Genomic DNA, 25999 nt, shown 5'->3' with positions numbered 1-25999 from the left:
GCCACAGTTTCCTCATATGGGAAATGGGGGAGTTTGATTTGATGTCCTGAGAGGTCCCTTCTGGCTCTGAGCACGCTTCAGAGAGCTGTGTGCAGATAAAACAAGCAGGGCTTTGGAGCATGGGCCTGTGTTTTCATGAGTTTTGTGAAATACTTGCTTTAATACTAAAATTCAGAAAACGAATTCTCTTTATCACATTAGTACTTTATTTTCGTACTGCATTTCAAAACTCTGTTGTGTGAATCACTTTATGCCCCACTTGTTATTCAGTATGAAGAATCAGTCTGAGATAATGGTGGGCCTGCCCTAAAGTCAGGAAGATGTCCCAGGTTCACGTCCTGCCTCTGACTCAGACAGATTGTTTGACCCTAGACAACTCCCTTAACCTCCCAGTGCTCCTGTCACCTTCTAAGACAAAGTTAAAGGCCAATTTCCTATATGGATCGGTAGAAGGGATAGGAGGGGACAGCTAGGTGGTGCAGTGGATAGAGCATCAGGCCTGAAGTCTTCCAGAGTTCAAGTCCAGCCTCAGACTTAATAACTGTGTGACCCTGGGCAAATCACTTAGCCCTTTTTGCCTCAGTTTCCTCATCTGTACAATGAACTAGAGAAAGATCTCTGCCAAGACAACCCCAATTGGGATCCCAGAGTCAGATGTAACTGAAACAACTCAGCAGCAAAATTGGTGGAGGGTTTTTTTTTGCCAGAGATATTCTCTGTACCCTGAGGAATTCGCAGTTCTGCATCCCTGGCTTAGGGGAAAATATGGGTGCAAGAATGTGACTTGGGCTGACATTAGTTATAGTTACAGACTGATTTCAGAGGGGCACTCTAGGGAATTATACCCATTTCACTGAGCTAGTGCCTGTCACGTAGAAGGCACTTAAATGTTTTTCGACTTGAAAGCACAGTATAAGCAACAGCTTATTAATCTTTGGCCTCAAAGTAAAATTTCCTATTCTAATCTAATCTCAAAGTCTGACAGAGGATCCGAAATGCTATTTATACTCTTTTTTTATTGTCAACCAAACCAAATTTAAAATTTGACCTATGAATTCCTGCAATTTATTTAGAGGCCAGATAGCTTGAATAGAAGAGAATGGCAAATTCTGGCAGTTTCTATATGTTATGAGTGTTCTACCTACATACATATGTATGAGTCTTCGTGTACAAGGGTGTGCTAGCACACAGCCCTTTTCTGTCTGTAAGTAAGGCTGTGTGCCAGCCTCAGCAGGGACTGAGCATGGACAGATGGTCTTTGCTGTCTTGGAGAAGTGAGTGGCTCAGTGGTTCCTGAGTCAGGAGAAGCCGAGCCTTGGTCATGTCTCTGACACTTTCTGGTGCTGTGACCATAGGGCTTAGACAGAGACCCCCCCCAAGGCCAAGCCCCTGGCCTGTGCCAATCTCACAGTAAGCAGCTGACCCAGGATGTAAAACCATCCCCTGAATCCAAAGTTCTTTTGACTCTGCCGTGCTGATTCTACAGGCATGTTGTTTGCCTCCCTACACCTCAGTTTCCTCATGTAAATTGGAGATAAAAATTTCTGTGTTACATCACTGCCTTAGACAGGCACACTTGCATGGTGGATAGGGAGTGGAACCTCGGCTTCTCGCACATACTGAGCAATTTATTTAACTTCCCAGTGCTTCAGGCTGCTCTCTAAAACCTTTAAATTGCAGAATATCTGCTCATCTCTTGTTGGAAGGTGGTTTTCTCACCAGGGAGGGCCCAACTGAATTTTCAGGTCGGAAATTTAATAAAAATTCATACCTTATAAAATTATTATGATACTCAAATGAGATCATGTATGTAAAGTGCTTTGCAAACTTATTGTGGAGCTTATTCCTTGGAGGGGAGGTGATACATATATGTGAATAATTCTTTAAAGGAATAATGTCAAAGTGCTTGCATCATGTGTCGTGTTTTTAGAACTCCCTTCTTGAGCCTTCTCTCCCAGTCATTGCCTCCCTGTCCATTTCAGCGTTAAGTACTTTTGTTAGTACTTTCCGCTGAACATTGTTAAAGACCATTTACTGTCTAACAGTGTAAACACAGTGTATCTTTGGGCCTCAGTTTTCAGATTTTTATTAGGAGTGCTAAAAGGACTTTCTTTTACTTTCTTGTGTAGATATTAGAAACATAAATGACAGGACTAGAGCTCCTCGATCTCCAGAAGAAAGACCGTGCTTGTTGTTTTCGCTGTTGGCCACAGCCTGCCCAGTCTTATAGCTCACTTCTCCTGAGAAAATGCCCTGATTTTGTATGATAACCTGCCCCCAAGGATTCTGTGAATTTGACTTTATGGATTTTATTTGCAATTTTGTGCTAAATAGAAATTTCATGTAGTGTGTGTCATGAAACATGAACTCTGTGCTATTTAAAACTAAAGACTGTTTGGGGTGATGCCCAAGTCCAAGAGACTCCACCTATGGGTTGACCTTTTCAGTAGCATACCAGCATTCCTCAGTTATTCTGCCTTCTTTTCTCGGCGCCTTAGGATTATTTCAACTTAAATTTAGCTTCTTTCATTTGAGCAATTTAGATCATGGAAGTTTATTTTCTGTTTTGTAGAGGCAGATTTCAGGCTACAGTTATATAAACTAAGCTAATGTAGTCTGCTCTATTTCTTGATATTACCCGTCTTTGGGCCATCCTTGTAGACATTTCCTCTCCTTAAACTGATCGTAATGAAACATTTAGTTTTCTAAGAGAGCAGAAGACCAAAAGTCTGCATGTGTTTATTTAATTTTCCCTCTTTTTTATCTTAAGTGTTACTTCTTCACAAATAAGACATCTTTGAAAGTAACGGTGAACTTATTGTATCCTTTTTTGAATGAATGGTAAATAATAGTCATTCTCAGTCTCACGCACTGTCTGCCTCAGTTTCTTTATCTGTGAAATTGGAATGATAACAGCACCCGTCTCCTAGGAGCCAAGTGAAATAACAGAAGCATTTTGCAAATCTTAAAGCGCTATGTAAATGCTAGATTATAATCCTTATTATTTCTGTCTTTTTATACGGAAGTAGGTTTGATTTTTTCCAGTGTCGATTAAGTCTGGAATTAAATGGAACTTTTTTTTAAAAGCATTTTTTTCCTGTAATTGGGCATTTTCCCTGTTATGTCACCAGCTGCAAAGGTGTGTCCTTTATTCTTTTCTCCACTCTTCGAATTGTGATGATTTTTATAGGCTCAGTACGGAACAGTTCTGGATAGGGGGGAAATCTCTTTCATAGCAGTATGTCATGAAGCCCTGATGCGTAAGAGAGCGTGGCCCTAAGCTTTGTAGAAACAAAATTTCAGTATTGGACATTTTTAATTATTGGACTTTCTCCGTTACTATTCCCTTATTTAAATTTAAAAAAAAAAGTCTTGTCTTTAAAAAAATAAAAAGAGTAGCCTCACCAGTCTCTGTACTTAGCGCTTTAAATACTTTGCAAACCTAAGTCTGTGAGAGTTAACACTGTCTTGTGCTAATGAAGGCCATGTGTTTTAGAAATGCTTTCAGAGAGAACTACGTTATTAAACACTCCTCAGTTTTCTTTTTAATTTGATGCAACTAAACTTAAATAGAATTGTTTGTTACAATGCCGATGGAGACCAAGGTCTTCTTTAGGAGAGAGGGTTTGCTTTGAGGTCATAATTGGGGTCTGTTTTGGTCTCCATCATGTGCTGAGCAACAGCTGTTGCCTTTTCTCTTTTGCCAAAAAGAGAATCATTAATAGCGCCCTTTGAGATGTGGAGATGATCCAGGGTGCCCTTTGCAAAGACGTCTTAGAGAACTTCTTTCTATGTGATTCTGCTTCCCAGGGGTTTTAAAAAGCCTAGGATCCATTTATTTCTTTGGCTGTTAAACAGGAATTTTTTTTCCTAAGATAAGAAAATAAAAGGTGGCCCAGCTGTGGGCTGCTTCTTGAAGATCCCATTTAGCTCTCAGTGTGAGCTAGGAGTCCTTCCTCCTGTACCAACCTGGTATGAGTGCCTTGGCCCACAGGCCTCAGTTACCAGAATTGTTATAATTTCTATTGTCTTAAGATTTAGAGGACAGTATTAGTCTTTACCCACCTAACAGAAATAATTGTTTATTTGTATCTCCACATGTATTGACTTTTTACATTTGAGAGCATGATGATGTTTTGGTTTTGTTGTAACTAATCCTAACACGAAAAACTCATGACCATACTTTGTGGATCTTTTGAGAATGGCTTTTGTTTTTAGGAAATTTTTGCGTCTGATACTTCTTAATGAGTCCTGTGCTCCAAAATAAAATCATTCTTAGCATTTGATACTTTTTCTAGATCTAAATTTGAGCACACGCTGAACTGTTTGCTTGGGAAATGGTGAAATTAGAGGTTAATGCTTACTGTTAGAAAATTCCACACGGTCATTCAGTTTTTAAGCTTCACTTCTTACCTTAATTCTGAAGAGAACTTACCCTTTACCAGGATTGTTTCTTTTGAAGGATACAAAGAACTGAGAAACAACAAAATAACTCAAAAAATGGTGTGGGAAGAAGATTTTTACTTGTGAGTTTTATTCTCCTACACAGTTATAAATGTGATCTCAGGATTTGGAACAGGAAGAGCTCTTCCACAGTAAGCCTTTTGGGGTGGGTAATTCTAATTCTGCCAACATTAATGTATTTAATGTCAGTGTGTGGTAGCATATTCGAGGACTTAATATGGCAAGTCTTCATCTATGAAAGAAGGACTTCTAGATCTTAGAAAGGGATCCTTTCAACCCAAGAAGTTGGTAGGGAGGGACTAGGAATGAAAATCGTGTTCAAATGAGCTTTCATTAAAAATTCTCTCCAACCACCCCACCCGTCTCTCTTTTGACACTTCCCATGCAGATGAGTATGCACGCGCGCACACACATACACACACACATACATACATACATACACTTAAACCATCCTTCTCTGTAGACAGTTTAGTGTTTGCACATGGACAGTATAGTTTGAAGACAAGAATCTGTCTGCAACAACCACAGCTAGTATGAGATTGTAGCCCACGTGTGAGCTCTCTGGGTGCCTCGTGGCTTCATTTTCCTAATTATTCTCCAGTAATCTGAGACTCTTCAACAAAGTTGGGCTTTCCAAAATTGAGTTCAGTGTTTGCCAGAATGCAGCGTGGCTGTGCCCTGAAGATATGCTTAGTTCAGTTATTTTGGGCTAAGTTTTATCTTAATAATTCATTCCATATGGTTTTAACTGTAATTTGTTTTACAGATACTGTTTTTTCTCGTAAGTTGTTTTGTTGGTCAAAGTACTGAAGTATTATGAGACTGGGTATGTTCTCCAGTTATATGTTATAAATAGGTTAAACTGATATGTTTGGGAGATAGATAAGGGGTCTGCCTGGGTTTTAGATATAGGACCTGGCACAGTGACACTTACTTAGAAATACAGGGTTGCTACAAGAAATGATTTAGGTCAGTTCTTGCTACAGCGGTTAAAATGACATTTGGTAATCAGCCCATTGCCATGAAGAGAAAGAATTTGCAAACCATTACATAATTCCTTTGGAATAGAAACTTTTACGTAATAGTAATTAAATTGTTGAAAGAAAATCAATTGAGCATTTTCAATTTCAGAATGTAAATTAAACAAGCTCATTCATTTTACTAATAACCCAAAGAAGAAGTTGGAGCTTGCTGGGTCTTCTTCCCTTCCCCTCCTCTTTTCCCTCCCTCCCTGAAGATAGATTAACCTTTATCTGACAGTGAACTTAGAAGTCAGCTGTTGTTTGTTTCCAGAAATTTTATAGACACTCTGCTGTATGTTTCTGATACTTTTGCAGTCACTAATTCCAAAATATTTGCTTTTTTGCTTTAATTTGAGGTTAATCTCTCAAAACTTCTAACTCTAACAATCAATTCTGTGCCAAAATAGAAGATAGGTGTCAAGCACGTCAATTAGCTGAAAGAAAGTTATGACTGAGAACGGCAGTCTCGTTCCCTGTGCTTTCATTTGGTATACATGTTTATAAAAATAAGTTAGTGGGCTATCACAATCATGAAGAGTATGAAAAATATGTGGTTTTAGTTTACATATAAGGAAGGACAAAAACACAAGCCCTTTCCACATTATATGGAACATACAAGTAAATGTGTGTTTTGTGGTTCTCCTACCTTGGGAAACATATTATAGAGTGATGTCGTGTTCCTGGTACCTTTGGACATCCACCTTTTGGTGGATCCACTACTTAGATAAGGTCAGAGTTGACCTCATAGTGTCTTCAGTGACCATGTGAATATTAAGAGGATCATTTACAAAATTATCACACTTGTACCAACTTGGTAATTCAGTCATTTGGGCTTAGAAGGTACTTATAGAGCATCTTTTCCTAAACACTGGTTGGCAGATATATGCCACCTGTTTTGTCACTGTTGGAAAACACATAAATGGTCCCTTATCTGTTTCAGCAAGATCAGTGTCTAGAGACTAAAATGTTTCCAGAAGGTTTGATAACAGGAGAAAAATGTGAAACTGTGGAGAATTTTTAAAGATGTGTGCAATATTTTACATCTTAAAGACCCTTTAAATATTTGTTACAAAGGACTGCTTGAATTAAGAAACACAGGTCTCTTCCTTCCTCACATCTGATTGCCCTCCACTGATGGGCAGAGGGGAGACTTTTAAAAAGCCCACAGGTAGAAAAGTCACCGAATTCTTCCTTCTGTTATAAAAAGTAGTAGAGAGAAAAAAATACATCTCCTCTCATGAGTTTGAGAGTTGTACTGTTGTGCGCAGGGTGGAAAAATTATGACTTATTACTCTAGGTATTTGGCATTTACATACTTCTATTTCATGGTTTTATGAGTCATTTAAAGGGACTAACGACTAGATAGCAGTATACCAAGCAATAGAAAAGATGTTATTTATAAAAGTGTAAGCAAAACATTTTTCAAAATGTTCTTGGAAATGGTTTCTTTTCCAAATTAGAGGGTTCCCCTCCCTCTTCCAATCTTCACATCTTTTATCTTTGCTTTAATTCATGAGGTGCCAGGTCTGTTTTCTGTTCTTCTAGACTTCTTGTTTTACCCAGAACTCTAGTAAGGAAGAAGTTAGGTTTCTTGTTCTATGAGTCTACAAAATCTAAAGGACAACACCTTCTTAAGCCAAGGCTGCATCTCTGTACTGTTCCTGACAGTACCTTAGAGCCACACTGCAGCCCTGGGACCGAGGCCTAGAGGGGAGAAAGGTACAAGAGTCAGGACTTAGAGCCCCGCGCTTCTTGGCTCAGTGACCTGTTTGCTCAGAGATCATGTTTTTTCCTGTAAAGTTTCTCTGTTAAAAGGAGCAACAAGAAAAGGCTGTTATTAATCCTACTGACTCTAATTTTATAAAATCCTTGACCAGGATAGTTGGCTTACCCCACAATCTTTAATAACTTACAACTGCACCAAGACGTTTGTGACATCCTGAGAGATCATTGGGTTTACCTTACAGTACCAGAAAGTAGATTGTCTCAGGTGTACAGCTCAAAGCATTCAAAATTCATGGCACTGGTAAAACATTCTACAACTAACCATCTTGAACATTTTTTTGGTAATTTAAAAAAATTTCCCATAAAATGTTTCCGTTTGACAGGGAATGTTAGCATATGATTATGTTTTTCTAGAATTTTACAATTGTGTATTTTTTTCCTGAGAAAACCTTGTGCTCTGCTGAAAACTGCTTAAAGTTTTAGGATCAGAGGACTATATCCCCAAGAGATCATAAAAATGGGAAAGGGTCCCACATGTACAAAAATATTTATAGCAGCACTCTATGTAGTTGCCAAAAACTGGAAGTCAGGGGGATGTCCATCAATTGGGGAATGGCTGAATAAATTATGGTATATGAATGTAATGGAGTACTATTGTGCCATAAGAAATGATGAACAAGAAGACTTCAGAGAGACCTGGAAGGACTTATATGACCTGATGCTGAGTGAAAGGAGCAGAACCAGGAGAACTTTATGCACAGCAACAACCACAGTGTGTGAGAGTTTTTTCTGGTAGACTTAGATTTTTGTAATAACACAAGAACTTCTGAAAAAAAAAAAAAAATCCCAATGGTGGACCTCAAGGCAAAATACCTTCCACACTCAGAGAGAGAAATATGGAAGTCACTCACATAATGTAGCAGATCATATTTGTGTATGTGTATCTGTTTGTGTATCATGTTCTGATTTGTAATACGGATTCTTTCATTTATCTTAGTCTGACTACATAGCATCACTATAGTGAAAATATACTCAATAGGAAAGTATATGTAGAATCTATACAGAATTGTATGCAGTCGTGGGGAGGGAGGGAGGTAGTGGGAGGTGGGTGGGGAGGGATAAAATCGCAATTGTATGGCAGTGATTGTTAAACATTAAAAAAAATAAAAAATAAAAAAAAAAAAAAGTTTTAGGATCAGGAGATACCAAAGGGCCAAGGAGTGATGGCTGTCACAAAATCAGAAAAAGTTGTGTCCTTGACAAGGGTCTCTCAAGCTCTGAACAAGAATCCCTTCTGTAATGTAGGTCACCCAGGGTTTGCTCTAAGACCTTGAAACTCACTATTTCCCAATATATTTTGGAATAATTCCATTGTGGAATTGTTAAATCGAGCTTAATTTTTTTTTTTTTTGGCTTCATTTGACAACTTTTACCGATTGTTCCTAAATTCTGATCTTTGAAATTAAGCAGAACAAGTCCAATCTTCCCTCTGTTTTCTCCCCTCCTCCTCTTCCCTTCACATATCCCTAGTTCCTAACTGATCCTCATAGGTCGTAGTCTGCAGTTTTCTCACCATCTTGGTCTGCATCATTCCTGAAATGGTGACATTCAGAGCTGCTCAGTGTTCAGCAAGAGCATCAGCTTCTGTCCTGGGTGCTTGGTTGCTCAGGGTAGCTTAGGTAGTGTTCAGTTTTTGACTACCTTTTTTCTAGCCTTGACTACAAAAATGTATATAGCATTTCCCTAGAAGTTCTATGTTAAGCTTTCCCTGCCAGTGCCATTGAAAGGCAGCGTGGTGCAATGAAGTGCTGAATTTGGTCTGCAGCTCTCTCATTTACATGTGTGATTTTGAACTCAACCTCACTAGGCCTGAATTTCCTCATCTGAAAGATCTGAGTTAGATTAAGTAACCTGAGATTCTTTCAGTCTGATTATATGAGCCTCAGCAAATTTGACAAGAAATATCTTCATCCAAGTTTATTGATTAAAAGCTTGAGGTCAGTAGAGGACCAAGTACAGGTCCCCTACTTCAGGGACTTAAGTATATATAATACATAATACAATGATTGTAGATATTCTATAATGTTTGGCCCTGGACAATGACCCTTTACTATCTAAACTAAAAATCAGGCAATCTTATGAGAAAACTAATGGTGGGAAAAGAGAGAGCTTCGTAGAAATGGGTGATCAAGCACATGACTTGTTTGAGAAGGGCAGTGTATAGAGTGCCAGGTCTGAAATCAGGAAGACCTGAGTTCAGGTTTGGACTCAGACATTTGGCAGGTCTCTTAACCCTGTTGGCCTCAGTTTCCTCATCTGTAAAATGAGCTGGAGAAAGAAATAGCAAACTACTCCAGTATCTTTGCCAAGAAAACTCCAAATGGGGTCATGAAGAATCAGACACAACTGAATAAAAACACAAGTCTTTATTTTAGCCAGGCATAAATATTTTTTATCTTAATCCAAGCAGGCAAACAGTGCTTTCCTTATAGATTCACTAATTTTTTGTTTATTATGTCTACATATGTTAAAACACTACTTGAAGAAAATTCACTGTCTTTTTTTTCTTATCCATGAGGATAGAAGACTTATTTTGTGTTAGAAAAGAGGAAAGATTTTAAGTCAATTAATAGTTTAAAAAAAAAATGCCCTTATTAAACAATAACTGATTTTTTTTAAGATGCCTTGAATGAGTGCTCATGAGTAATTTCTTTAGGTTAATGTAGTTGCTATTTAAAATAGAATGAAAGTAATGGATATTCCTAAAGTGATCTGCATTTTGAGAACCCTTGTGGGCCTTCAGTTACATGAGACTGAGGCAGTTGGCAGTTAATGTCATATTTAGCATACTCCTCTGGCACAAGGCCTTAGTGTCCTCAGAATTTCAGTGGGGCTGTAGGGGTAACACTGGACAGGACACCAAAGGGTGAGACAGTACACTTGGCCTTGACATACTAGTTCTTTCCCTGCATGGGGGTGGGGTGGGGGAGGGGTTGTAATGTTAGAGGACTTAGAACTGGCAGAGATCTTTGGGAATTCTCTGGCGCTGCTTCTTGTATACTACAGTGGGAAAAAGCTGGATGTGGAGTCAGAAGATCAGTTTTTTTAATTCCCAGTTTTCTCCATATAGATGTATGGCTGTTACTTCTCTTGAACTCTCATTTGTAAAACAAGGGATTTGAACTTAGGCTCCTTCTAGCCTTAGATTTGTTGATCCCCTGAGGTACCAAGAGTTAAAGTTGTCCAAGGTCACAAAACACACCTAGCAAATAACACAGCCAAGTTTCAAGCCAAAGCCCAAATATTTCCCTGGGTAAACTTTTTAGCAAGCTTTTAACTTTTCTAGAGGAAAAATGATTCAAATCTATTGCTGGCCTCAAAACTCCCAGGGCAGTGGTGGTATATAAAATTCAGCACAAACATCCTCATGCCTCTTCAGCCTGCATTACCCCAGGACAGAAATTTTTCCAGGTCCAAGCAGTTAGGTAATTGTTCTTCTTTTTGACTAGGAAGCATAATTCGTTGTATGAGGCGTCTGGAAGAATTGCTTCGGCAGATGTGTCAAGCTGCAAAAGCTATTGGCAACACTGAACTGGAGAATAAATTTGCAGAAGGTTTGTAGCTTATCCTTAACCAGTGGATTTCTAATAATTCTAAACTGTCAAAGGCTTTGGTCTTTTAAATGTGTTGATTTTCTAGGGGGCTTTTATGCTTTGATATATGCATTTCTGTACTTTTTATCTGGATATGTGGATTAAGTGGGCCAGGCCCCTGAAGGAATTTGATACCAACTTGGCCTTAAGCAGGCAATGTTTAGAGCCATGAAATCAGAATTAGTATTGATTAGTATTTTTTCAATCAAGAGGAATGTCATGGTCAGTGCTGAATAATTAGGACCAAGTTTTAGGCTAGGAAAGTATGATAATGTTGACAGGAACTGAGTTTCTCACTCACCATTTTAAAGTATTCTGACACTGTGTGTGTTTTTGCTAACTCACTGTTCGTGTCTGTTTTCCTTTATTATAGGAATCACGAAAATCAAGAGAGATATTGTGTTTGCTGCAAGTCTTTACCTGTAGAATCAACCATCATGTCCCCATTCGACATTTACAGCTCTTTGGATTTTCTATAAACAAATGGACAACTCTAATTCTAAGACAGTCTTCATGATAAACATTTTAATTTGTATTGTATTTAAAACAAGCATCATTCTAGCAAAGTATATGACATACACATTTGTACATAAAAGCATTACCACATTATTTTAATAAAAAAATGTACAGGTGGGTAGCATTTTAGTGAAAGGTTTGAAATCTTTTGAATGAATTTTAAAGCTGTGTTAAATGTGACTATATACACAGGTAAAGTGGGCGTCTGAGAGGTATAGCAGCAGCAGTCCCTTAAAGGCTTTTTGCACCAGGAGGCAATTATCATTTATCTTTTCCTTCTGCTGTTATTGTTTTCCTTTAGAAAGCAGGCAATTTTAGCTCCCTTTATGCTTGGTGATTGCTTCCATAATGATTTCCATTTGTTGGTGTCTCATGCAAAGTTGTGTGTGAGTCCTCTTCTTTTCTTTGCTTAAATGAACAGTTTCTTTCCTCAAAGAAATCTGATACAAATACAACCTAAGAAGTAGATGAAAATATTGTTTACTGAAATTTTCTGTAGAACAAATGGGAAGGGGCGGGGGGGACAACTAAGTTTAAGGGATCAGATTTCTGGTTTTTTTTTTTTATTCTTTGTACTCTTTAATTTCCAAATCACATTCTCTTTTGTAGTAATCTGAATGTACAGCAGCATTTTATACTATCATTCAAGGGCTGTTAGGTGATAATATATTTTGCCATTTCCTGAAAAGAGACATTCTTACTAAAGAAGGAAAATAATCACTGAAATTTTTTTCAGGTTAAAAAAATGCTAAAGAGTATAATTTAGTAACTATCTCATTGTCCAAATGTTTTATCGATGGAAATCTACCCATCAAATACAAAAGTAACTCTTGGATTTGGTACGTACACCCCCAACTCCCAGTAATCTTACTTAGGGTAGGGAAGTGGAGGAGCTGTTTTTGTCTAACCAAATGTTAAAGTAGAACGGCTTTGTTCCTAGATGCTTCAAGTTACATAATTATCTTCTCTACCAAATTCTAAGTTCCCTGAGAACATACTTCTTTCTTTGTATTTTCTGAAGTGCATTAAATGCTTAATTGTTTTTTAAACTAAATTTCCATTCACCTGGAAATAAAAGAAACAAATTAGGGAATTATGGTCCCAGTTCCACCCTTACCTCAATTCACTTCATCTGGAAGCCTGACTTTCCTCATCTGCAGCTGCACTAGCTTCCAACTAAAGTCCAACTCTTAACTTTACTCTAGGAAGCCTGGTCTACACACGAGCTTTGTGTACTTACAACAAGTATTGCAACCACAGCTCCCTGGATGAGGCCAGTCAGCACGTCACTCCAGTGGTGTTTATAATCAGAAACACGAGAAAGCCCCACGTAGATAGATAGAGCGATGAAAGCAAACTGAAGGGTAGGGCGCACAAGTCGTGCCCAATCTGCCTTCATCCTGGCTTGGAGGTAAAGCTAAAAAGAGAAGAGAAACAGGGATGTGCCTGTGCAGCAAAAGGTTTCCCTTCACATTTAAAACACTTATTTTAACGTTTTCAAGTGTTAAGAGGTTGCATGGCTTATTATTTACGATGAGGGGACCATCACAAAAGCAAGTCAGTGTGATACTGAAAGTCCCCAAAAATGCCAGCACATTCCTGGGTGTACAGTGGAAGGATTCTAACAATTAAAGGACGCTGGACATCCACTAAGTAACCTTTATATGGGGGTTAAAAACACTTCCACTAACATCCATAGGAAAGGGTTTAAGTTACAAGATCCACAGCAGGATCCCAATCCATATTTGTTGATTTGGAATCTAGAGAAAATAGGAAGAACATTTAACAACTGTTCTGGAAATAAAGGAAAGCCTTAAATGAAGGTCTTCACCATCTCCTTCAGGCCAGCCCTCGGAGCTGGAGACCACCTCCTGCTTCTTCCCTGTTCACCCAAAGAAGTGATTCTAAATGAATCTTCATTTTAATCTCCCCCTTCCCACTATTAATATTTCCTAACCACAGGTTACCAAGGCGAGAGAGCCTTGAATGACTCAGGATAGTTCTTGTGTGATAGTGTGTCTATTTTAAAATAATTTAGAACTTCAGAAAAAATTCGTCTCCAGTATCATAAGATTAATATTTACATGGTGGAGTCTGCCTGTTTTATTATACGGTCTCGTGAGAAGGCAGTGTGGTACACCGGAAAAAGTCCTGGTTTGAAAAAAGGCTTGGCCTTTTTAGTCCTCCAAGACAGTGCTCCTAAATTCCATACATTAGTTGATTGAGTTACTTCTACTTTCTGGACGCAGAATCAGTCTGGTCTTTACAAGTCCTATGTACTACTGGTTTCCAAAATGCATTATCTTATCATAGCAATAAGCTATAGAAGAAGCTAATTTTAATCAGTCACTCCCTGTTAGAATTAGAATAGAACATAAACTTATTGCTAAGTCCACGTAGTCAAGGAACTAGCAAGTATGATGGAAGCCGCCAGCCAATTCCCTATACCTGGTTTGTTAATCATACAGTGAGCTCACTCTGGATCTCCTAATTCCTCTGATTCACCATATTGTCTGAGCTAGTTTGATTTGGAGATTTTTATATGAGTTACCAACACTCCCAGTTATTCCCATCTCCTCTAAGAGTATATTTCACAGACGTATAAAGTCAGCCTAGACAAAGGTGCTGAGCACTAGGAAGACAAAAAACATGAAAGACACTCTTCGAGGAATGCATACTACACAAACAAGGATGTCACCAACCATGGGCATTTTCTTTCCTCCAAAAAATGATTATGAGGTTTATCTGCTCTCTTAATTCTGCTGGTAGATTACGTTAGATGACCTCTAAGACATCCCTTCCAATTTTAAGGTTCAGTGGTTCTTATTTCTAAAACATGTTCTCAGATTCTTAAAGACTAAAACCTTAAAACCAGAAATAGAACAGGTAAGATGGTAAGCTCTAGCAGAATTATTCCATAGAGCAGAGGTAAGTAAACTTTTTCCGATTAAGAGTCTTGAAAGTTGGACAATGAGAGGAAAGAGGAAGGAAAGCAAAGAAAAGCAGTGGGAAGGAGCCCAGTCTGAGATGGTGGCAAAAAGGGCTCTGGACACACTGCAATTCACAAAGGTCAGGAAGTTGGCAGAGGTAGTAGAGGAAGAAGGTGTGGTAAAGTAACTGGGATGGTATCCAAGGATCACATTGAAGAGAACAGCCCCAGTGGCAAAATGAGAGGGTATCGCACCTCCAGGGAGGACTGAAATGCTGGAAAAAACGGGAGTCTTTAAAGAAAAGGTAAGTGTGATGCAGTCCACCATGCCACCAAAAGCTGCCCATCAAAAAGGTTTGCAGGATCACAAAATTTAGAAATGGAAGAGACTCCCAAGTCATAACTAACCCTCTCATTTTACAAATGAGAAAACAGGTCCAAATAGGTTAAATGAGATGTTTGAGGTCATCCAGATGCTATTTTTCCCTATAAGTAGGCTTGATTTACATACAAAAGGGAAAACAAAGCAAAGGATAAATGATACCACTGTCCAGGGGCAAGCTGCTTTTCAGGTTCGTTTCCCTCAATGTCTTTACAATCTATCCTGGTGGCTTCAGCCTTCTTGAACATTCACTGACAGTTAATGTGTTCTGTTGAAATTCAGTCTGCTTGAAACAACTGTTTTTCAGAAAAATGAGGAGTCTCAAAAAGGTTTGCTTCAAGTCAGAAAGAATCAACTTAGAGGGCCAGAAAGGGAAGAAGGCCAAGTATGAGGAAATGTTTCCTTGCTGTGATGTATTCCGTTGGCTTTATCCTTCCCTAAAGGCTTGAACAGCTCATCCTTAAGATTCCTGTTCTAATGCCTGCCATGAATATAGTGTGCTTCCAGGACTCTGGGTCTTGCTTCCCAGAATTCAATGCTTCTGCTGTTCTGCAGCTCATTTTCTTCTTTGCTGAATTGATTGAGTCTCTTGGCTCTGATTATTATCTCTATGTGAGAGATTCCAAAATCTTTCTTCACCCTGTAGTACTAACAAGCACCTCAAGTTTCAGACTTCCTTTTTTATTGATTGTTCCAGTCCCCTAGATTTGACACCCTAGAGTTATCTGTGACTCCCCTCTCCCCTTCACCAGTCAGTCACCAAAGCCCAGTTTCCTAGAGAATGTCTCTTCCTCCTATTATTTTCCTCCTTTTAGTCCTGTGATCCATCGCCCAAATAGAGATCTCTTCTACCTTTTCAGCTGGCCGTTGCGGGGGAAATGCTAACATGGAAAGAACTATGTTGTCACACAAAATGAGTATAAGATAAATTAGAGACAACTCAAGTAAAGTAAATTAGGAAGAATGCAGAATTTGATCTGCTACTTGAAAGAGACCAGGAAAAGCAGGAGGTAAAAGATGAGGAAGCAGAATGTTAGACATAAAGGTGAAAATGCTGAGTGGGGAGAAGGGCACGAAGGTGACATGAGGAAGTAACAATGAAAACAAGAAATGAGGTAAAAAAGCCATTTAGTCAAAGGCCAATAAGGGAAAGAGTCCACATGGAGTAGAAGTAATGGTTGGTGGTTATTAACGGATGGAATGTAAGTCGGGGTCAAAGCCAAGGGGGCAGATTTGGCATTTCCGGGCAGAGGAGTGGCGTAATAGCGATGATGACAGTCTAGAAACAGTCTGCAAGATGGTTTGGAGTAAGGAAGGCAAATAGGACCATCCTAGTGATCCCGGTACTGAACCAAGGTACTAACACTGGGAATGGAAAGGATTTAACTGAGATAACAAGACTCATCAGAATATGGGTAACCACAAAAACACAATTTCAAAAGAGGAAGGGGTTTCAGGGGTCACCTAGGACAAGCGTCACATTAAGATCTCCAGGCATGGAGAAATCGCAGCTTCATCATAGGTTTGGACAGCACGTTATGCCCAGGGCTGCTCTTTGGGTCAAGAACAAATCTGTTATCACTCTGACAACTGCTCAAAATCCTGAGGCTGTACACTGAAATTTTCTGTGGTCTAGTCTAGTCGCTGTCCTGATTCCCAGGCACTGATTTACCATTGTTCTTCCTAAATTGTACTCCCATAATGAGAGCTTCAGACCACTCTAAGGCTACCTGTAAGCAAGGAGAACCTGGACTTATGTCCTAGTTCTCCCTGAATGGATCCTTGTATTGTGACTGGAGAGTTGAACATTTCAAAAGGAAAAACCAAGACAGTGGCAGAGTGGGCAATTCTAAGGAGGCTGGCCGACCAGGCTGGATATATCTGAGTCCCTGTGAACATTCTGTAAACAAATTAGGGGTCTTTGACACAGAATATTGGGGGGGAGCCGATCATGCACTGACAAATCTGTGTCACAAGGTCAGAAACAACTACTTTTTTAAACACTTTATGAAGCCTGACCCAGATTTCTCCTGTAACATACAAGTGGTCAGCCTTTGAAGTCCGTGAATGAGGGCAAGCCAGCTCCCTTCCTAAGGTAGCCAGACAACTCCAAACATGGCAAAGTCGAAGCTATCAGGCCCAGAGGTTTCTGCAACGCCTAACTATTGCTCCTAGTCTGTGGCAAGACAGAACAAATCCAACTCCTCATGGCCTGTCACCTCTCCTCAAAGACTAGAAAGCAGCCATCATGTCATTCCCAGCTTGCACCCTGACCCCAATACCATCCCTCCAGCAAGTTGTGGCAGATATGGGAGGGAAAAGAGTGTTTGAAAATAAACAAAAACCTTTCACTCCCTCTACCCTCTCCCCATCCCTTTTCAGCTCCATTATCAAACGGGTAGTGCTCCCTCCCTCACAGGGTGGGTTGTTGTGAGGCATCACTCCTCTAAGGTTCCTTCTTCTTCAAGTCAACAAGCTTTTATGAAATGCCTGCTGTGCACCAGGCACTGTGCTAATCACTGAGGATAAAAAGAAGGATCCTTCCCCTCAAGGGGCAAAGGAGAGCAACCCAGGTATGGGAGTCAGCCAGGAAAAAAGGTAGTCAATGTGGTCAATCTAGTGCTTTAGAAAGGCCACCATGATCACTGAGTAGAGAATGGGGCTGGAACAGGTTGAGGTTTGATTGAAGAAGGCCAGCCAAAAATCTGCTGAGGTGATAAGGGCCTATCCCAGGGTGGTGGCAATATCCAAAGAGGATATATATACTCCACTCCAACGCCTTCTGTGTGTGTATGTGTGTGTATGAGCTTCTAAAGTAGAGTAAGATTTAGCAATAGATTGGATGGGAGTGGAAGGGGAGAGAGAAGGTAAGAATTTTTATTCTAGGTTAGGGGCCAATGGATTATTATCTAATGACTCCATGAGATAACAAAACAAAGTCAAAAAGAATAAAAAAAATAGAAGGAAATATATCTCCCAGAAAAACTAACCTAAAAAAGGAAAGATAAAGAATTATACTGAAACCATGATCAAAGAAAGAGCCTAGATAGCATATTTCAAGAAATTATCAAGGAAAACTGCCCTGATAATTTAGACTCAAAGGTTGTGAAATAGAAACTGAATGAATCCACTCATCACCTTCTGAAAGATCCCAAAATGAAAACTAGTAATACTATCACCAAATTCCAGAGCTCTCAGGTCAAAGAAAAAATACTAAAAGCAGCCGGAAAGAAGTAAGTCAGCTATTGTGGACTCATAATAGAATCATACAAGATTTAATGGTTTCCATGATAAAGGACTGGAGGGCTTGGAATATGATATTCCAGAAAGCAAAGGAGCTAGGCTTACAACCAAGAATAACTTACCAGCAAAACAATATAATCCTTCAAAGGAAAAATAGATATTTAACGAAAGAGGACTTTGAAGCATTCCTGATATAAGGAGCAAAACTGGGACGGATCATCTGAGATCCCAACTCAAGACTCAAAAGAAGCATGAAAGGGAAAAACGTGAAAGACTCAAGTCAAACTGCTCTGTGGGGAGATGATCCATGTAACTGCTAAGAACTTTATCATGATTAAAGAGGGCATGGGTGTGAGTCAGGTATATAGGAATGATCTCCAAAAAAAAAAGGAAGCAAGAGAGAGGGATCCATTGGGAGAAGAGAAGAGGTAGAGTGGGGACCACTTTCTCCCATAAAAGAGGTATACAAGGACAAGCTTTTACAATGGGGGGGATGCGGAGAGGCATGGCAGGCAATGCTTGAAACTTACTCTCAACAGAACTGGTTTAAAAAAGGAAGAAAATTTCATTTAGTTGTGTATAGAAATGTAACTTACCCAACAGAAATCAAGAGGGGAAAGGGATAACAGAAGGGGAAGGAGGGTAAAATGTAAAAGGGAGGACAAAGTAAGGGAGGTAGTGGTTAGAAGCAAAATAAACTTTTGAGCAGGAGCGAAGGGGGAAAGGAGGAAGAGGGAAAGGGAGAGAAGGAGAATAATGGGATGGAAGAAAATACACAGTAATAATAATTGTGAGTTAATAGGATGAGTTCATCCAAATAATGGAAGTAAATAGCAGAATGGATTGCAAACCAAAATCCAACAATATATTGTTTACAAGAGACACACTTGAAACAGAGACACACAGAGGTTTTTTTTTTTTAAAGGGCTAGAGAAGAATCTAATATGCTTCAGCTGAAGTACAAAGTTAGGCGTAACAATCATGATCTCAGACAAAGCAAAAGAAAAAGCAAAAACAGACCTAATTAAAAGAGATAATCCGGGAAAAAGCTACCTTTTGCTACAAGGTACTATAGATGGTAAAGTAACATCAAAAAATTTTATAGAAAGTTTCTCAGATAAAGGCCTCATTTCTCAAATATATACTGAGTTAGAACTGAGTCAAATTTATAAAAATAAGAGCCATTTCCCAACTGATAAATGGTCAAAGATATAAACTGGCAGTTTTCAAAAGAAGAAATCAAAGCTATCTATAGTCATGAAAAAATGCCCTAAATCACTTTTGATAAGAAAAAGGCAATTAAAACAACTCTGTGGTAGCGCCTTACACCTATTAGAAAGGATAAATGCTGAAAGGGAAGGGGGAAATAGGTACATTCACAAACTATTAATGGAGTAGTCAACTGGTCCAGCCATTCTGGAAAACAATTTGGAACTAGGCCCAAAAGGCTATAAAACTGTGCATACCCTTTAACCCAGCAATACCACCACTAGGTCTATATCCCAAAGAGAGCAAAGCAAAAAGGACCCATATGTACAAAGATATTTATAGCAGTTTTTTGCAATGGCAAAGAACTGGAAATCAAAAGGATGCCCATCAGCTGGGAAATGGCTGAATAAGTACTACTGTGCTATGGGAAATGACAAAAGGGATGGTTTCAGAAAAACACGCCAAAACCTATAATGAACAAAGCAAAGTGAGAAGAACTGGGAGATAAACTGTGCCCAGTTACAGCAAGGCAGGAGTGATGATCAGCTGTGAAGGACACGGCTACTCTGATCCAAGACAATTCCAAAGGACTCATGATGAAAAAAAAAAACTCTCCAGAGAGACAACTGATGGACTCTGCAAACTGAAGCATAATTTCCTCACTCTCTTTTTCTTGCTTTTCTTGAAATATGGCTAATATGGACATTTGTTTTGCATGATTTCACACCTATAATGGATAACGACATTGCTTGCCTTCTCAGTGGTCATGGCGGGGCAGGGAGGGAGAATTTGGAACTTAAAATTTAAAAAGAAAAGAAGGTAAAAGTAAATAATAAATTGGGGGTGGGGGGAGATATACCACAAAGTGATATTTTTTTCAGCTACAGAAACTCAAGTCAGTTACTATGGACATTAAGAGTTGCAATCAGCACCAGAAGGTAGAGTACTCTGGAAATACATCCCTGAAGTACCAGTGATGTATGAGCCTCCTCGTTCTAAGGCCCATTCTGTCAAAGACGGTCACATAGTCTCAGGCAGACCTTTGTATTTAGCCCCATCCAAGGGGAGAGAAACTATTACAGCATGTGTGGCGGTACCGGATGCTGTCCCTTGTCTCCTGTGCAGTGAACAAATGCTGCTCTCCCTGAGGCTCATTCATCGGTTGCTTTTCTATTTCAGAAGCCAGAAACAATATCCAGGGCATTTTCTTTAGGGTAAACAACTCCACCTTGCACCTTGGAATAGAAACTAACTGAAGTCACTCTCTGATGCCAGGAGTTCATGACTGGGAAGCTTTTGGCCACCAAAAACCATCTTTGAATGACCATGGAGCCCTGCTTCCATTGGAGATTGGCCCTGGAGGCCAAGATGCCCAGGGTAATAGATGAGTCATCTGCAAAGGATTTTATTTTTTTTGCGGTCAAACGTTTTACATAAATGTGAGGGCTGGAAAGCAAGGAGACATCTGTGTATTCAGAGGCTGAAATGAAAACCGAGTCCAACATCCACGTCAAGTAAATATTTCCATTGCTGATAGTTAGTGAAACGCAGCACACAGCTGTCCCATCCTGTTTCACTTAGAAGAAAAGACTCATTTAAAAAACAAAACTATTTATTTGGATTTTCATTTTCATTAAAACTTCACATCTGAGGTTGACAGACCCAATCACTAAACTTGCATTTAGTCAAGTTAATTTACTCCCTATTATTATTTCCCTAATTCCCTCCCCCCAAACTCTACTTGGCATCCACAACTAGCTCCAAAGAGCAGGCCTTGTCTATGCACTAGGCGGGCTCCCTGCCATGGGGCAGCCTCTCCCCTTCCCATCTGACCCCCACTGTCAATGTTTACAGCACAAAGCAAGGATGCCAACTCATCCAAGGCAGGACGTATCACAAGCTGCTACAGTTCCCCATTCCCTAAAAATGCTGGATGTGCAACGTGAAGGGATAGTGCTAGAAAGAGGTGAGTGGCCAAGTTCTGAGGCTTATTTATGATGACCCACTGTCAAAGAGATGAGAACTAGAGCTGCTGAAAGAATCAGAACAGGGCGCAAGTTGCTAAAATATAAATGTAGGAGATGTACTACAGGTTTTAAAATTTTGGCTAGGGAAAGGTAGAGGAAATAGAGGACAATAGCTTAAGATGATAAGTTTAAATAAAGGAATTTTTCTGAAAGTTAGTTACGTCCTAGGCATAGGAAGCAAGGAATAAGCCAGGGGACAAAGAAAGACTGAATGTAAGAGGAACAAAGGGAGATCACCAAGGATCTCAACTGGTGACCTCATTAGCAACTTCGGGCTTAAGTATCATCCCTCAGGATCTGGCCCCCAGCATCTTTCTTGAGCTTCAGTCACACATGTGTAGCCACCTACTGGACCCACACATCTGAAACTCACCAAGTCCAAAACAGAACTCAGTTGTTTTCCATCCAAAACCTGCCCACCCTTCCCTCCAAACTTTACTAGTTTCTGCCAAGGGCACCATCTTTTGACATAAGCATTGCCCAGGCTGACAACCTTAACCCTTATCCTCTCCTCTCACCCCAAAGACCCAGTCAACTGCTGGATCCTGGCATTTCTACACACACAAGAACTGCTCACATCTACTCCCTTGTCTCCATTGCCAAGGCGACTATCCTAAACTCAGGCCCTCCTTCTCTGTAGTCTCCCTATATGCAGTTGCTAAGGAGATGGGAGGAAAGGGAGGAAAAGAAGGAGTCAGATAAGTGGGACTTTTATTAAAGACCCACTGTGTTAAACCCTCATCTGATCTTCACCACAACCCTGGGAAATAGGTGCTCTCAGGCAGTGACTTGCCCAGGGTCACACAGCTAGTAAGCGTCTGCCACTGGATTGAACCCAGGTCTTCCTGATTCCAAGCCCAGTGTTCTAGCCACTGCAGCACCTAATTGCTACTTTGGAGAACAACACTGAGGACCTGTTGAGGTAAAGACCAGCCCCCCAACCACAGCAAACTTCTATTTTCTTAGTAAAGAGGAGGCCAAGTCTTCTGCCACAAAGGAGACAGTGGGACAGTGAGAATGACTGGAACGGCCAGTGTAACATGCTGTCTACCAGAGAAGAGTACCACTTTTATGGGTCTCTCTCCAAGGTATTTGGCTACATCTGGCAGCATCGGGTAGAATATCTTCCATTGTGTCAGTCTCCTGCAACAAGGTGTTTCCTTCAGCCAATTAAACTTATTGAGAAAAATGTGTATGTTAAATTGCCATGTTAACTAGCCCTACCAAACACCTGAAAACAGGCAGTGAGTAAGCCCAGAATTTATTATCAAGGTCACAGGTTTAGCTGCATTTATGGAAGAAATTCATCAGAGTCAATTTCCCTTAGAGGTTGTTTATGCCCAAAGATTTAAATTGCCCAGCCAAGCAGAAGCAGATACACAGGACATAAGGAGGAAGAATACACAATTAAAGTCGAGGAGAAGGGATGTCCAGGCAAGACTCAAAGGAGTCCTTGTTTCTCAAAAATATTTGCTCATACTGTGAAAACAGGAGAAATACAGGAGCAGAACCCCAAGTGTGCATAATTTGAATACAAATGCAAAGCAGTCAAATCTAAGGATAAAATGTAGAAGGAAAATACTGAATACCTTCACCTATTTCCCAAAAGAATGTATTTGTTTACTTTGCCTCGTTTCTCACCTAGCCTTCATCGCTGAATGGATGTTGCCTCAGACAAATGGAGACCTGGGAAAGACCTGAGCCAAGGTCTTCCACTGCATCCAGGGCCATCTCCAGTCATCCTGATCTATATCTTGCCACTGGACCCAGATGGCTCCAGAGGACAGAATGAGGCCAGTGATGCACAGCCATGCCTCACTTAAATCCAATTCACTTGCAAGTCATGGCATTACCCTCCTGCTGGCATGTCCTCTTCAAAAATGAAGGACAAAAGAGTGACAGCAAAAAGCCCTAGAATGCTGAGCAATAGGAAAGGGTGAAACACAGGGCTTGAATGACATACTAGCATTAAAAGTGAAGGAGGGGCAGGGGTCAATCCATCCTCAGGACCATCCCTGTGGTGGAAAGGGAAGATGGGGGACTCAGCATTGGGGAGCAATTTTGCATTTTTAAAATGGAGATAACAGATTTATCTACTTATTTACAAGAAGTTTTTAAAGGGTAAAATCAGAGAAGAAAAGTAAAGCCCTATATATAATGCAAGGTATCACACACAAAGACCGGGCATCACAGTCCTAGTCAAATTCATTCATGCACATCAAAGAAAGAGTTCCCATTCAGTGTGATCACACAAACATACAATTTGGAAAAATGAGTCAGGCTCTCAGTGGCTTTGACTATTCCTACCACCATTCATTATGTCCATCACCCCTCCCCTAGCAAGGAGTGGGGGTAGGGGGTTACATCATTTGAAAAGAAGCATAAATTTTACTATTAATTTTACTCCTACTAAATGAACTCAGGAAATTAGGAAGCTGTTTATTAAGATCTTTATAAGGGCAAATAAATCATCTATCTCATGGTAGTGTTTCAGACACATGTAGGTGTGTGTTTTAAAGAGGAAACTGTGAACTATGGTTGGAATAAACTCCATTCTGTTAAACTCGTATCACTGTTGCTTCCTCAGAAAATTCAAATAATGTAAAATGGACGTCTCTCACAGGGGTCAGATGAGAGACAAACACCACTATATCACTCCAGTCCTCCCCCCCAAGACCTTAATGTAAGAATGTTTAAGCTGTGGCTCTGGATTGTATATAAACAGCACCTATATATTAGAGGTTCTTTAAACATCAAGGGTGAGGTGAGGTCTTTTAGAGAGCAACTAGATTTTAAAACAAATAATTTTTTATGCCTTTAAACACGAAAAGGATGAGAAGCATCAATTGACATAAAAATTTTATAATTTTACTATGAAACAAAAATTCATCTTATTCTCTATTTTCTTTCCTTTAATGGACTTAAAAAAAAACCGCTCTGTGCCAACTAACACAGCTTGGCCCTTTTCCGTATACTTAAAATATTCTTACATTCTGCTTCTTCTTGTATTAAGTATTAACTCAGAAAGCATGGAATTTAACTCCAAGTATTTTTTTCCATTAATTTCCTCATTAAAATCCAGAGGGCTCAGTACAAAATATACATTAAAGTATTCAGTGACCTTCAGATGAAAGGATTCTGAATCCTTGGCTTCCCAATAGCTGTCTTAAGGAAACTCTATGTTTTTTTCCAGTTTAACATAGCAAAATGTGGCTGCAAATCTATAATTCTACCTTCCAACTATGTCATTAATACAAATTACCATGTTTCCATACATGCAAGCAATTAGAACGCGGCCCTAGGGATCAGGAAATTAACTAGATGACAACAAAGCAGTCCCTGGCTAGACCAAACTTGATTATCTGAATGTAGCACAGAAGCCACATCAAAAAATGCTAGACTTTTAGAATTCTGGAGTTCTTATGCCCACCCCCAACACCACAGGGGAAGGGAGTTCTCTAGAAAACAAACTAGTTGGGGAATCTACATGCCATTCTCCATCAAGGGAAAGGCAAGGCAAGGAAGCACTGCCAACTACAGGTGTCCTGCAATATTCATGCAAAATCACAGCCCTCCAACCCAAAAACCCATCAGATGCAGATGACCTATGCCCACCCTAGGGTTACAGCAGCTTCAAAAAAAAAAAATCACAAAGGGTAAACACAGCAGAGTGGAAAGGACTCTGGATTTAAAATCAGAGAACCTCAGTTCAAACCTCAGTTCATCTATCTCCCTCTTGTCATAAAAGGAAAATGACAACTGTGAGGGGTAGAGGGCTACAGGGAACAATTTATACAGTAATAACAACTTAGTACAAACAGCTTTAAAAAACGTGCCATCAACAATCACAGCTCCAGGGATCAATGATAAAGCAGGTGACTTGACAGTGAGGTAAAGGACTCAAGATGCAGAATGAGACATATATATTGGGGACATGGCCAATGAAGGAATCTATTTTACTTAATTGTGCATTTTGGGGGGCAGTGAGATGGTGCAATGCCAGGCCTGGAGTGAGGAAGACTCATCTTCCTGTTCAAATCTGGTCTCAGACACTCACTAGCTGTGCGACCCTGGGCAAGTCACTTAACCCTGTTTGCCTCAGTTTCCTCATCTGTAAAATGAGCTGGAGAAGGAAATGGCCAACCACTCCAGTATCTTTGCCAAGGAAACCCCAAATGAGATCACAAAGACACAACTAAAAATAACTCAACAACAAAATGCATTTTTATTAGGAGGTTTTGTTTTCCTTTTGTTTCCCCTATGAGAGATAGGAAATGAAAGAAAAGAAAATGACTGCTTGTTCACTGAAAAAAAAAAATGTTTCAATCATAGCTCTTCATTTATTAGCTGTGTAACTTTGGGCAAGTCATGGGCTCCCAGGGATTCAATATCCTCATCTGCCAAATAAGAGACGCGGGCTACATAACACAGATTTCCTTTCCAGTTTTAAATCCATTATGTGAAAACTCACCACCAAAGGCTTGCTTCCTGACAACTAACAATAAGGCTGTGTCCCAGCAATTCATTTAGAGAACTTAAGTAATCAAGAAAGCAGTATTAACCAAGAGTTGAAGCACTAACATGCGGTGATTTGGAATCAGTTTTGCTAAGTTAAAATTTCTACTTAGAACTGGAGAAAGTCAGAGCTACCCAGCTCTAAGGCACATGGTTATCCAAGCAGTCTCCACAAAGAGCAAGCCAAGCCTTCAAGGCAGCTTAGTTTTATGAACCAAGTAGTTGCCAGGAATGCACTTTTTTCCACAGAAAGTGGTTTGCCCAGATTTCAGTGGTTTGCATAGGTTTTCGCTCCTTTCCCCTGGAAGCTTCAA

General features: G+C 39.8%; 3 protein-coding genes across 6 annotated transcripts in view; 1 reads left to right on the top strand and 2 right to left on the bottom strand.

Annotated features, from left to right (window-relative positions):
• Positions 1-11504, top strand: part of MTREX (Mtr4 exosome RNA helicase) — a 98350-nt gene extending 86846 nt beyond the window's left edge. The window contains exons 26-27 of the mRNA XM_072605600.1: positions 10721-10825; positions 11238-11504. Of these exons, the coding sequence (XP_072461701.1) occupies positions 10721-10825; positions 11238-11290 (158 nt within the window). The 3' untranslated portion in view covers positions 11291-11504. The remainder of the gene's footprint in view (positions 1-10720; positions 10826-11237) is intronic.
• The window catches only part of DHX29 (DExH-box helicase 29), a 360925-nt gene that overhangs the window by 145712 nt on the left and 189214 nt on the right, over positions 1-25999 (bottom strand). The gene's annotated exons all lie outside the window — the stretch shown is intronic.
• Positions 9619-25999, bottom strand: part of PLPP1 (phospholipid phosphatase 1) — a 119786-nt gene continuing 103405 nt past the window's right edge. For 2 of the 4 annotated variants that reach the window (XM_072605624.1, XM_072605623.1), the window contains exons 5-6: positions 12621-12797; positions 9619-11836 (exon numbers count right to left, since the gene is read on the bottom strand). In XM_072605624.1, the coding sequence (XP_072461725.1) occupies positions 11705-11836; positions 12621-12797 (309 nt within the window). In that variant the 3' untranslated portion in view covers positions 9619-11704. The remainder of the gene's footprint in view (positions 11837-12620; positions 12798-25999) is intronic. The other 2 variants (XM_072605625.1, XM_072605622.1) reach the window with 1 other exon arrangement.

Source organism: Notamacropus eugenii, chromosome 4 (assembly GCF_028372415.1).
Source record: "Notamacropus eugenii isolate mMacEug1 chromosome 4, mMacEug1.pri_v2, whole genome shotgun sequence".
In the NCBI taxonomy this organism is placed as follows: domain Eukaryota; kingdom Metazoa; phylum Chordata; class Mammalia; order Diprotodontia; family Macropodidae; genus Notamacropus; species Notamacropus eugenii.
The sequence above is the reverse complement of the archived record's forward strand: the minus strand, read 5'-3'. Positions and strand labels throughout refer to the sequence as shown.